Source organism: Hoplias malabaricus, chromosome X2 (genome assembly GCF_029633855.1).
Source record: "Hoplias malabaricus isolate fHopMal1 chromosome X2, fHopMal1.hap1, whole genome shotgun sequence".
Lineage (NCBI taxonomy): Eukaryota > Metazoa > Chordata > Actinopteri > Characiformes > Erythrinidae > Hoplias > Hoplias malabaricus.
Genome location: NC_089819.1, coordinates 27,062,628 through 27,077,347, shown reverse-complemented (window position 1 = coordinate 27,077,347; position 14,720 = coordinate 27,062,628). Strand labels below are relative to the sequence as shown.

The 14,720-nt window shown below is 44.4% G+C and overlaps 1 protein-coding gene across 1 annotated transcript in view; it reads left to right on the top strand.

The window, feature by feature from the left end:
• Positions 1–10,586, top strand: part of LOC136677056 (palmitoyltransferase ZDHHC8B-like) — a 69,671-nt gene extending 59,085 nt beyond the window's left edge. Inside the window, exons 7-11 of the mRNA XM_066654432.1 lie at positions 1,612–1,744; positions 2,900–3,017; positions 6,431–6,540; positions 7,569–8,581; positions 10,236–10,586. Of these exons, the coding sequence (XP_066510529.1) occupies positions 1,612–1,744; positions 2,900–3,017; positions 6,431–6,540; positions 7,569–8,581; positions 10,236–10,368 (1,507 nt within the window). The 3' untranslated portion in view covers positions 10,369–10,586. The remainder of the gene's footprint in view (positions 1–1,611; positions 1,745–2,899; positions 3,018–6,430; positions 6,541–7,568; positions 8,582–10,235) is intronic.
• The last annotated feature ends 4,134 nt before the right edge of the window (positions 10,587–14,720 follow it).

The following is a 14,720-nucleotide window of genomic DNA, read 5'->3' as shown; positions in this document are numbered from 1 at the left end:
CCCTACGTTATTGTAACTCATACTGTCGTACTGTACGTTACCCTACGTTATTGTAACTCATGCCGCCGTACTGTTACCCTACATTATTGTAACTCATTCCCCGTACTGTACGTTACCCTACGTTATTATAACTCATACCACCATACTGTATGTTACCCTACATTATTGTAATTCATGCTGCTGTACTGTATGTTACCCTACATTATTGTAATTCATGCCGCTGTACTGTGTTACCCTACGTTATTGTAACTCATGCCGCCGTACTGTACGTTACCCTACGTTATTGTAACTCATACCGCCGTACTGTACATTACCCTACGTTATTGTAACTCATACTGCCGTACTGTACGTTACCCTACGTTATTATAACTCATACCGCCGTACTGTACGTTACCCTACTTTATTATAACTCATACCGCCGTACTGTACGTTACCCTACGTTATTGTAACTCATACTGCCGTACTGTACGTTACCCTACGTTATTATAACTCATACTGCCGTATTGTACGTTACCCTACGTTATTATAACTCATACCGCCGTACTGTACGTTACCCTACTTTATTGTAACTCATACCGCCGTACTGTACGTTACCCTACGTTATTGTAACTCATACTGCCGTACTGTACGTTACAGAAAAAAATTGAATACACAAAGCACTGTTACGAAAATACACAGAGGGCGCATTACACACCTTCATCAGGTATCCTTCCTCCCACAACAGTGAGAAAAAGTAGTCCCTCAGTATGGAAGAGAGAAACTGTATACACACAGCATTGATACTAAACCACACACAGGGCACAGTACAACACCTCCATCACGTATTGATCCACCCACTAAGGGAGAAAAAGGAAAAGGAAAAAAATACTTTAGATTATTTTATTACCCTACGTTATTGTAATTCATGTTGCCGTACTGTATGTTACCCTACGTTATTATAACTCATGCCACCGTACTCAACGTTACCCTACGTTATTATAACTCATGCTGCTGTACTGTATGCTACCCTACATTATTATAACTCAAGTATACTACATTACAATACATTACCAAACACAACATAAGCACTGTGCTACTATTTGCACTGGTAGATGCTAACGTTTTTCATTGCCTTGTACTGAGTAGTGACAATAAATTTGAATCTGTCAATTAGTGTATTGTATTTCGTGCTAACACTGCTGTTTTGGAGCTGGGTTTGTAGCTTACTGTCCCCAAACTTCAGGCAGTTTAAGACTGTGTGTGTGTTTCTACATAAAGTGTGTGAGTGGCAGAGGGAGAGCGGGGCTGGGTCTGTAGAGACGACTAATGGGAGGATTTAGAAAACAATGGACATCTGTAGGGACTGTGTGTGTTTGTGTGTGTGTGTCCTGAGAACACACACCCACACATCTACGATGAAAACCATATGTGCTGAAGGATTTTAATTGTGGAGAGAACAATAGAGAAGGAGAGAGAAAGTGGTTTTACTCTTCAAGCTCTCTGTAGTGTTCTAAGGGACAGTTCACCTATAAAACATTTTCCTTGATTCCTGTCCATTTATTCCTAATATAGTTGATCAGGAAAGGCAGATAGGAGGATATCATCATTTTATATGTGTGTGTGTGTGTGTAGGTATATGGTGGAGCCCAGGAAGAAGGTGTTTGTTCCAGTTAAAGCTCCGTTCCTCCGTCCAGCTCTGAGTGACCGCAGTGTGACGGTCAAACTCAGCGACAACGGAGTTCACGCATCCATCCTCAGAGCAAAGGTCAGTTTATACTCTCATCCTTTCATCACATCACTCAGTCATCCCTTATTACATCACTCAGTCACCCATCACATCACTCTGTCATCCCTTATTACATCACTCAGTCATCCCTCATTACATCACTGTCATCCCTCATTACATCACTCAGTCATCCCTTTATCACATCACTCAGTCATTCTTCAATCACTTCACTCAGTCATACCTCAATGACATCACCCAGTCATCCCTTATTACATCAATCAGTCATCCCTTCATCACATCACTCAGACTTCCCTTCATCACATCACTCAGTCATCCCTTATTACATCACTGTCATCTCTCAATCACATCATTCAGTCATCCCTTTATCACATTGCTCAGTCATACCTCAATCACATCACTCAGTCATCCCTTATTACATCACTCAGTCATCCCTTTATCACATAATTTAGTCATCCATCACATCACTCTGTCATCCCTCATTACAACACTCAGTCATCCCTTTATCACATCACTCAGTCATTCTTCAATCACATCACTCAGTCATACCTCAATCACATCACTCAGTCATCCCTTATTACATCACTCAGTCATCCATTATAACATCACTGTCATCCCTCATTACATCACAGTAATTCCTCCATCATCTCACTCAGTCATACCTCAATCACATCACTCAGTCATCCCTCAATCACATCACTCAGTCATCCATTTATCACATCATTTATCTATTCATCACATCACTCTGTCATCCCTCATTACATCACTCAGTCATCCTTCCATCATATAATTCCTAAGCTTCTTATTTCTCAATGTTTGAAATGTTTGATTCCACCTTAAATCGTGGAGCAGATACATTCTTTCACCCCTGCATGAGAATGTAATTGCACTAACATGGCTGCATTTAAGGTGGTAATGTGCAGGATGTTGTGTTTTTAAGGTGGTATGGAGCATGGTGTCATGATTTAAATGTGATATGGAATGGAATGTGGTATGAAACATGTAGTGAAGACGTTTTACTCAATGCTTAGTTGAAGAATACATTTGAGATATTCTATTAAATCACAGAGAAGTTCTTATAAATTATTAGGATTTTTATTAGACATTAAAACATCCTTGATACTGTATCCTTGTTAGTTAAGTGAATAAAATGCAGGGATGTTTCCTGTGTTTCAGTCCAAGAACAGTCTGGACGGGTTTGTGGAGAAAAATCTGGACACTCAGCCTCCTCTTCCTCCGAAAGCAGAGCGTCACACTCAGCTCCAGAGTCAGAGTCCGCTCACGTCCAGCGAAGGTGAACACCCCCAGGATTCCTTTATTATCACAAACATCACCAAGGTCCACTGAAGACACATTCACCCTGTCATCACATCACACACTCACACACCCTGTCATCACATCACACAGTCACTCAGCCTGTCATCACATCACATCACACTCACTCAGCTTCTCATCACATCACATCACACTCACTCAGCTTCTCATCACATCACACACTCACACACCCTGTCATCACATCACATACTCACACACCCTGTCATCACATCACGCACTGACTCATCCTGTCATCACATCACACGCTCACTCAGCCTGTCATCACATCACACGCTCACCCACCCTGTCATCACATCACACACTCACTCACCCTGTCATCACATCACACTCTCACTCACCCTGTCATCACATCACACTCTCACTCATCCTGTCATCACATCTCACACTCACTCAGCCTGTCATCACATCACACACTCACCCACCCTGTCATCACATCACACACTCACACACCCTGTCATCACATCACACAGTCACTCAGCCTGTCATCACATCACATCACACTCACTTAGCTTCTCATCACATCACACTCACTCAGCTTGTCGTCACATCACACATTCACACACCCTGTCATCACATCACATACTCACACACCCTGTCATCACATCACGCACTCACTCATCCTGTCATCACATCACACGCTCACTCAGCCTGTCATCACATCACACTCTCACTCACCCTGTCATCACATCTCACAATCACTCAGCCTGTCATCACATCACACACTCACCCACCCTGTCATCACATCACACGCTCACTCACCCTGTCATCACATCACACTCTCACTCACCCTGTCATCACATCACACACTCACTCACCCTGTCATCACATCACACTCACTCAGCTCCAGAGTCAGAGTCCGCTCACGTCCAGCGAAGGTGAACACCCCCGGGATTCCTTTATTATCACAAGCATTACCAAGGTCCACTGACGACACATTCACCCTGTCATCACATCACACCCTCACACATCCTGTCATCACATCACACACTCACACACCCTGTCATTACATCACACACTCACACACCCTGTCATCACATCACACACTCACTCACCCTGTCATCACATCACACACTCACACACCCTGTCATCACATCACATCACATGTTCATTCACCTTGTCGTCACATCACACACACACACTGTCATCACATCACACACACACACACACACACACACACACACACACACCCTGTCATCACATCACACTCACTCAGCTTGTCATCACATCACACACTCACTCACCCTGTCATCACATCACATGCTCATTCACCCTGTCATCACATCATACACTCACACACCCTGTCATCACATCACATGTTCATTCACCCTGTCATCACATCACACACTCACACAACCTGTCATCCCATCACACACTCACACACCCTGTCATCACATCACACTCACTCAGCTTGTCATCACATCACACACTCACTCACCCTGTCATCACATCACACACTCACTCATCCTGTCATCACATCACACACTCACTCATCCTGTCATCACATCACACATTCACTCAGTCTGTCATCACATAACACACTCACTCATCCTGTCATCACATCACACGCTCACTCATCCTGTCGTCACATCACACATTCACTCACTCTGTCATCACATCACTGACTCACCATCAACACATCATACACTCACTCACCCTGTCATCACATCATACACTCACTCACCCTGTCATCACATCATACACTCACTCACCCTGTCATCACATCACACAGTCACTCACCCTGTCATCCCATCACACACTCACACAACCTGTCAACCCATCACACACCCTGTCATCACATCACACTCACTCACCCTGTCATCCCATCACACACTCACACAACCTGTCATCCCATCACACACCCTGTCATCACATCACACTCACTCAGCTTGTCATCACATCACTGACTCACCATCAACACATCACATACTCACTCATCCTGTCATCACATCACACATTCACTCACCCTGTCATCACATCACATGCTCATTCGTCCTGTCATCACACACTCACTCATCCTGTCATCACATCACACACTCACTCATCCTGTCAACACATCACACACTCACTCACCCTGTCATCCCATCACACACTCACACACCCTGTCATCACATCACACTCACTCAGCTTGTCATCACATCACTGACTCACCATCAACACATCACATACTCACTCATCCTGTCATCACATCACACATTCACCCACCCTGTCATCACATCACATGCTCATTCATCCTGTCATCACACACTCACTCATCCTGTCATCACATCACACATTCACTCATCCTGTCATCACATCACACACTCACACACCCTGTCATCACATCACAAACTCACACACCCTGTCATCACATCACACACTCACACACTCTGTCATCACATCACTGACTCAACATCAACACATCACATGCTCACTCATCCTGTCATCACATCACACACTTACTCAGTCTGTCATCACATCACACAGTCACTCACCCTGTCATCACATCACACACCATGTCATCAAATCACACTCTCACTCAGCCTGTCATCACATCACACAGTCACACACCCTGTCATCACATCACATGCTCACTCATCCTGTCATCACATCACACTTTGTATATACGCTTCACCTGTTTCCATGGTTCCAGCTACATGTGTTTCCATTTTTACACAACACACTCTGTATTTACACCTTTATCTGTTTCCATGGCTACACTACACACACTATATAATTACTCTTCTTACGTGTCCATGGTTACGCTAATCTGACTGTATAGTTACTCTTCATATATTTCCATGATTCTGCTACATTAGCTTCCATAGTTAAGTTACACCCACTCTGTATTTGCACTTTATCTGTTTCCATGGTTACACCACACCTACTCTATACTTAATGTTCACCTATTTGCTTCGTTATGCTACCTCCATTTCCATAGTAACTCTAAATCCGTATCCATGGTTACACTACAACCATCAGTGCAGCATATGGCCAGGTGTCTGTGGGCAGCATCCAGCGTTTCCTCTGAAATGAAGGATTTAATGGAGAGTTTGTTCCCCCTTTTTGCAGTGTCAGTATTTCTGGGAACATTTCTGTGTTTTGATGGATTTGATGGCATTCAGCCACGTTAACATTATCTAGGTCAGGTGCTGATGTTTGAGGATTAATCCTCGATCACAGGCCCCACTCCGACTCCCCTCAGAGGAACTGGATGGAGCTCCATCACTCCAGAGAACACTGCAGAATTCTGAGTCATTTTGCTGCTCCCTATTTTAACGGTGTTCTTTTGGCGCCGCCTGGTGGTGCAATGTGGTACGGCAGATATTCACCTGATTAAACCTGGCTTTTTATGCATTTTAAACCACATTTATTTCTCCTTCTTCTTCTCCACAGAGAGCTCTGTGTCCAGTAAGCCCACCAGCCCCGCCACGCCGGCCATGTTCAGACATAGACCCTCCTTCGGCACCATCCCCAAACTGCACTACCAGACCACGGGAGAGAAGGTGAGCTTTAATTAAACCTCCGCACAGATCCTGTTTCACACAGTTAAAAAAAGACCACCCTTTTTTTAGAGGGTTCCACTTTAACACATACAGCTCTTCACCAGCTGTTCTTCAACATCATCATCATCTAAACATATTAATGAAGAATCAGTAGTCCGTCTGTGACTCTGCATACTTCATTACACCACTTCCCCCCCTGTTCCTCAGCGCTCAGGACCCCCACAGAGCAGGTGTGATGTGGTGGTGGATCATTCTCAGCGCTGCAGTGACACTGACGTGGTGGTAGTGTGTGTTGTGCTGGTGTAGAGTGGATCAGACACAGCAGCGCTGCTGGAGTTTTTAAACCCCTCAGTGTCACATCCAGCCGACAGCGCCCTGTTGTGTCTGATCGCTGTTGTGTTTTAGGGAACTGTATATTTTATCGTCTTCTGTCTCATTTTCTTCTCTCTAACTATATTCTGTTCTGTTTACACCTTCTCTTCTCGTCTTTCTTTTCTTTTCTGTTCTTTAATCTCCTCTTTTCTGCTCTTTTCTTCTCTTCTCTCCTTTGTTTTAAACTCTGTCGCTATTGTCTTTTCAACATTCCCTTGCACTATGTCTTTCACTCTACCTTTTTCTGTTTAACACACATCTTACTTTCTCCCTCTCTATCTCTGTCCCTCTCTCTCTCTCTCTCTCTCTCTCTCTCTCTCTCTCCCTCTCTTTCTCTCTCTCGCTCCCTCTCTCACCCTCTCTCTCTCTCTCTGTCCCCCTCTCTCCCTCTCTCTCTCTCTGTCCCCCTCTCCCTCTCTCTCTCTCTCTCTCTCTCTGTCTGTCCCCCTCTCTCCCCCTCTCTCTCTCTGTCCCCCTCTCCCTCTCTCTCTCTCTCTCTCTGTCTGTCCCCCTCTCTCCCCCTCTCTCTCTCTGTCCCCCTCTCTCCCTCTCTCTCTCTCTGTCCCCTTCTCTCTCTCTCTCTCTCTCACTCTCTCTCTCTCTGTTCTTCTTTAGTGTTGAATTATATTCTAAATCTTTCCTCTCGTTTCTCTCAGATCATGGTGATGTCAGCAGCCTCTCAGAAGTCCTCAGCAATCCTGGAGGAGCGAGGTCACGACTATCGTTCCGAGCCGAACCTGGATCTCCCAGATTACAGCTCTGCTCCTCTTCACCGGACTTTCCAGTCGTCTCCGTTTCAGCTCGACTCGATCGGGAGCTCTCCCCGATCTCTCAGCCTCAAACAGAGCCGGAGAGCTGAGGTCTCGCCGCTAGGGGGCGCCAAACACGACCCGGTCATTTCCACTCCTCAGAGGGGAGTGTTTTCTCCAGGAACGCGGTCCAGTCGGAACGGGAGCTTGTCTTACGACAGTCTGCTGAGTCCTGGTGTGGCGCCCCCTAGTGGAGAGTGCATCGCACACCCTTCACATCCAGGCGTCCCCACGATGGGCTTCCACTCGCCTTTTTTACCCACGAAGATGTGCCACGTTCGTGGGCCTGAAATCCAAAGGCAGTCTCCGTACAGTCCGGTTCGTACCGGGATCATTTACGGCCGACACTCTCCTCATCTGAGGGAACAGGAGAGGGAGCAGGAAAGAGAGCGGGATCCGTCCCCTGTTCGCTATGACAACCTTTCTAAAACTATCATGGCCTCAATCCAGGAGAGGAAAGAAATGGAGGAGAGGGAGAAGCTCCAAAACCGAGTGAACTACGCCAACGATTCCGGGGTCTTCGATTCCGGAGTCTGTAACAGAATCCCACCAGGTCAGTGTTACACGGACGGTCAAAGAGGGTCAATATCAAGACCGTACGGGTCCCGTGACAACCTGATAGGCGCAGGATTTGTGGGATATGCCCCTCGGACCCCCGTTCTTCGGTCCTCAGCGTCTTCTTTAGCCCGAGCCCAGAGAACATCCTCTACCTCCCTCCATACGGAGCTTCAGTATCGATCTCCAGCCCACCAGAGCCACCACTCCCCATCTCCCGTCCCCAAATCCCCGTCCTACTCCCACCAGAAACTCTCCTACATCAGCGCCAGGGACCGGGCCGAGTCTCCGCACTTGGGAACCAGGTACAGACTACATTCGTCGCTCTCAGACACAGCTCACTTTATTCTGCCACACTGCTTGGTTTTGTAGTTACACATTCTGGCCACTTGGGAGCGGCAAAGTGGTGTTGCAGGTGGTGTCACTGTCACACGGCCACAAGTCCTGACATTGTCCACAAGTGTGAGTGACTGGGTGAGTTTGTGAGTGACTAGGTGAGTGTGTGTGAAACTGTCTACAGGTGTGTGTGAGTGACAGGGTGAGTGTGTGAAACTGTCCATAGGTGTGAGTGTGTGAGTGACTGTGTGAGTGTGTGAATTACTGTGTGTGTGTGTGACTGGGTGAGTGTGTGTGTGTGTGTGACTGGGTGAGTGTGTGAATGACTGGGTGAGTTTGTGTGTGTGAGTGACTGGGTGGGTGTGTGAGTGACTGTGTGAGTGTGTGAATGACTGGGTGAGTGTGTGTGTGTGTGTGACTGGGTGAGTGTGTTATTGACTGGGTGAGTGTGTGAGTGACTAGGTGTGTGTGTGAGTGACTGTGTGTGTGTGTGAGTGACTGGGTGTGTGTGTGTGAGTGACTTGGTGTGTGTGTGAGTGACTGGGTGAGTATATGAAACTGTCCACAGGTGTGTGTGTGTGAGTGACTGGGTGAGTGTTTGAGTGACTGGGTGAGTGTGTGTGTGACTGGGTGAGGGTGTGTGTGACTAGGTGAGTGTGTGAGTGACTGGGTGTATGTGTGAGTGACTGGGTGAGTGTGAGTGACTGGGTGAGTATATGAAACTGTCCACAGGTGTGTGTGTGTGAGTGACTGGGTGGGTGTGTGAGTGTGTGTGTGACTGGGTGAGTGTTTGTGTGACTGGGTGAGTGTTTGTGTGACTGGGTGAGTGTTTGAGTGACTGGGTGAGGGTGTGTGTGTGTGACTGGGTGAGGGTGAGTGTGTGAGTGACTAGGTGAGTGTGTGAGTGACTAGGTGAGTGTGTGAGTGACTAGGTGTGTGTGTGTGAGTGACTAGGTGTGTGTGTGTGAGTGACTAGGTGTGTGTGTGAGTGACTGGGTGTGTGTGTGAGTGACTTGGTGTGTGTGTGTGAGTGACTAGGTTTGTGTGTGAGTGACTGGGTGTGTGTGTGAGTGACTTGGTGTGTGTGTGTGAGTGACTGAGTGAGTGTTTGAGTGACTGGGTGTGTGTGTGTGTGTGTGTGTGTGTGTGTGACTGGGTGAGTGTGTGTGTGACTGGGTGAGGGTGTGTGACTAGGTGTGTGTGTGAGTGACTGGGTGTGTGTGTGAGTGACTGGGTGAGTGTGAGTGACTGGGTGAGTATATGAAACTGTCCACAGGTGTGTGTGTGTGTGTGTGTGTGTGTGTGTGTGTGTGTGTGTGTGTGTGTGTGTGTGTGTGTGTGTGTGTGTGTGACTGAGTGAGTGTTTGAGTGACTGGGTGAGTGTGAGTGACTGGGTGAGTATATGAAACTGTCCACAGGTGTGTGTGTGTGTGTGAGTGACTGGGTGAGTGTGTTAGTGACTGGGTGAGTGTGTGAAACTGTCCACAGATGTGAGTGAGTGAGGTGTGGTGCGCATTTTTAAAGCAGATTCAGGATTTAAAGCGGACAGTTAAGTGAAATTCTGAAACAGATTTGTCTCATTCTTTCTCACATTTCTCCTTTGTCTCTCACCCCATCTCACAGAGAGGAACTGGCTCAGGGTAAAATGAATGGTCAGCCCAAGGTCCAGTCAGGCACCGCGTTGAGCCCCAGCCGACACAACAACGTCAAGAAGGTGACGGGAGTGGGCGGGACTACGTACGAAATCTCGGTTTAACACAATTACAGCCGTCCATCCCTGTGTGAAGAGCTGACACTGCCATGGCGACCGACAACGACTACAAAAACAACGACCACAACAATATCAACCACAGCAACAGCATTAAACACAACAAAGATGACAACAACATCAACAACAGCAGCATAAACAAAGACAAAGACAATGACAACATTAACAACAGCAGCATTAACAACAACAATAAAAACAACATCAACCACAGCAGCATTAACAACAACAAAGACAACAACAACATCAACAGCAGCATAAACAACAAGAAAGATGACATCAACAACAGCAGCATAAACAACAATAAAGACAGCAGCAGCATAAACAACAACAACATCAACAACAGCAGCATAAACAACTACAATAAAAACAACATCAACCACAGCAGCATTAGCAACAACAAAGACAACAACAACAGCAGCATTAACAACAACAATAAAAACAACATCAACCACAGCAGCATTAACAACAACAAAGACAACAACAACATCAACAGCAGCATAAACAACAAGAAAGATGACATCAACAACAGCAGCATAAACAACAATAAAGACAACAGCAGCATAAACAACAACAATAAAAACAACATCAACCACAGCAACAGCATTAAACACAACAAAGACAGCAGCAGCATAAACAACAACAACATCAACAACAGCAGCATAAACAACAACAATAAAAACAACATCAACCACAGCAGCATTAACAACAACAAAGACAACAACAACAACAGCATTAACAACAACAATAAAAACAACATCAACCACAGCAGCATTAACAACAACAAAGACAACAACAACATCAACAGCAGCATAAACAACAAGAAAGATGACATCAACAACAGCAGCATAAACAACAATAAAGACAGCAGCAGCATAAACAACAACAACATCAACAACAGCAGCATAAACAACAACAATAAAAACAACATCAACCACAGCAACAGCATTAAACACAACAAAGACAACGACAACATCAACAACAGCAGCATAAACAACAACAATAATAACAGAAACAGCAGCATAAACAACAACAATAAAACAACATCAACCACAGCAGCATTAACAACAATAAAGACATCAACAACAGCAACATTAAAAACAGCAAAGACAACAGCAACATCACCAACAACAACAATAATGATCACAACAACAGCATTAACTACAACATAAACACTGACAACAACAACTGCATCAACAACAAAAAAACAACAACTGCAAGAATGACAACAAAAAATGACATCAACAGTGTCATCATCAACAGTGACAACAACACCTCCAACCAAAAAACAGCTACATCGACAACAACAACAGCTTTATCAAAACAAAAGCCTCACATTTTACATCATCAACAAAGACAATGACAACAACATCAAGAACTTTGACAACAACAAAACAACAGGAGGAACAGTAACTACAGCCCGGCGCCTGTGAAAACTCCTTCTTTTCCTTTCAATGTGGAACAGAGCGAAGAACACTGTAACTGACCAATCACAGCCTTTCTCCCATGGGACTGCTGTCCAATCAGAGAGGGTTATTTCACTGTGCCTGTCTCTGTCCTTTTTGTGACTAAAGGGATGGGTGGAAGCGTATTTTGTGTGTGTGTGTGTGTGTGAGGTTTATGATCAGGATTTTTTCTTTAAGGTAAACTCCAGTGTTTTTGAAGTTAATCTCATCTCCCTTCTTTAAAACTGAGGTGAGTCTGCCCACTAGTGCACAGGTTCACGTTAAAGTACGCTGTCGTCTGAGACCGTCTCACACACCACTGAAATAAATACTGTACATAAACCTTTACAAACACAGTCCAGCTTCTGCTTGCTGACTTCGGTTCTAAGCGAGTTCTGAGGCTGTGGGTTCTCTTTCTCTCTTCAGATGAACGTATTAAAATGTTTATTTGTGGTTAACTGCCCACAGGCCACAGACGCAGCGAACAGAGATTCACTTAAAAACACTGGACTGTTCCTTTAAGCGTTGTTCAGAAGAGGACTGCCTTATTTTCCCTTTATGAAAACATCCCGAGGCCACCCACTGACCTCGCGTCTCTCTCGGGAAAGGGCTGAAGACTCTCCGAGCCGTTTATTCCTGTCTCTGACCCCGTGGAAAGGTGCTGACCTCTCTGCGGTGGTGAATGTGTAAGGCCCCCGCCAGGTCACCGCTTATTAACAGCCTTCTTCTGTCCGCTTCATTTCTCAGCCTCTAGGTGGCGCTGCTGTAATCAGCGAGGCCTCGGAAAATGACTCACACCTTCAAAGAGTTGGAATTTAATTTATTATTTTAGATCAGAATAGATACTATATTACTATACGTTAATAGTTCTATTATTAATAATCATTGACGTTATTCTCGGCCACAGACATTAACTATTGAGTAATTACTATCGTTATGATAGATCTTAATAAATATGTGGATATATCAACATTTATACAACTATTATTATTATTATTATTATAAACTCAATGAAAATAAATGTGACATAATATTTATATTCTGAATATATTTTTTTACATCACTATGATCAAGATCATCATTATCATTATTATTATTATTATTATTGTTATTATTATTGTTATTATTCGACTGATTTGAAGGTGAAAGTATATTTTAAAACTTCAGAAATTTGCAGGCTCCAGTCAGACCATGTTTTGCTGATTTTCTAAACTAAAAAAAAAACAAATTTAACTTTATTTATATTTCGATTTTCAGACACAAAGTGTTCCACGTATTAAATAAATAAATAAATGACGGAAGACAAATTGTAATAAAAGTTAATGAAATGGGGTCAGAAATGCCATTCAACATTAACAAGAATAGTGTGTTTATTTAAAGAATTCAGTATATTTTTCCATAAATAAATACAACGTAAAATGTTGCTTGTGTAAAATTAATTAACACATTCTCTTTTTTTAGTGAAACACAGCAAACAAATAAAAATGGTGCATTAAAATTCTCACAAAAATATGACATTTTAGAGAAAATTAATTAATTCATTCATTCATTCATTATCTGTAACCCTTATCCAATTTAGGGTCGCGGGGGGTCCAGAGCCTACCTGGAATCATTGGGCGCAAGGCGGGAATACACCCTGGAGGGGACGCCAGTCCTTCACAGGGCGACACACACACACTCACACATACACACACACACACACACACACATACACACACACTCACACTCACACATTCACTCACACACACACACACACACACACGAGAAAATTTATATTTTCAATTTACAGTTTCACTCAGAAAATCAGCGAAAACAAACTGAGCCGGAGTTTGAGGTGGATCTCGAGGAAGTGTTTTTACGTCAGTGACATTCTGTAAAACACAGGTTTATATTTATATTTTTTGAATATTTATGACACCTCTACTGTATCACTCTCACCTCGGGCTCCGAACCTGAGGCCCGTTCACAGCTACACCCCGTTTAACCCTTTATTAGCATTATTCTTTAATATAAAAGTTATTTTTGACTTCTTTTGTACCCAGTATCTGAGTTATTTGATACATTTTGTTTTTTATACAGCTTCTTTGTTTCTGGAGTGGATGACTATTATTTTCTGAGTGGATTTTGTCATAAATAATAATTTATATGTAAAAATTAACTAGTATTTCTTGCCATTTTTGTTGCTTTTTTGCTTTTTTTCAGAATATAAAAGAGTGTGGTTTATTTCAGCAAAGCAACAGAATGTGGGGGAAATATCAACTTTTTTTTGTGATTTGCCTTGCTTTTAAAGGGGAATGCCACCCATTTTCCAAAATTCCTCTATAATCCTGGGCTGTAAACACAGTGAGGGCGAGTGTTCAGCCGGAGTCAGAGCAGTGGACGCCCTCCTCTAAAAGCCCCTCACAGAAAGTGAGGACAGTGGACGGTGGGGGACAGTGGGCAGTGGAGGTGAATGGAAGCAGACGTCCTCCTCTAAAAGCCCCTCACAGAAAGTGAGGACAGTGGACGGTGGGGGACAGTGGGCAGTGGAGGTGAATGGAACCAGACGTCCTCCTCTAAAAGGTGGGGGACACAGGGCTGGTGTCTGACTGTAGTTGGAGAAGGGGGTGGTGTTTAAACCCAGTCCTGGTGGAGAGGGATGTGCAGGACGCTGGGATTAGTCGTGATGTCCACTGTATTCTCCACAGAGACTCTGTAGACGGTGGAGGTGCTGCTGGAGGAGGAGAGGGAATAAAACACTGGGAGTGTGATGGAGTCGTGGAGACAGGGCTGGCGCAGGGGACTATGGGGGAATTTTGGAAGTCTGGTGGACTGGCTGTTGTAGGGGATGAAAACTGCCTTGTTCTTTGTGTTTAATGCTGGATTTGTTCCGAGGAATTAATCTGCCACCGACTGGAG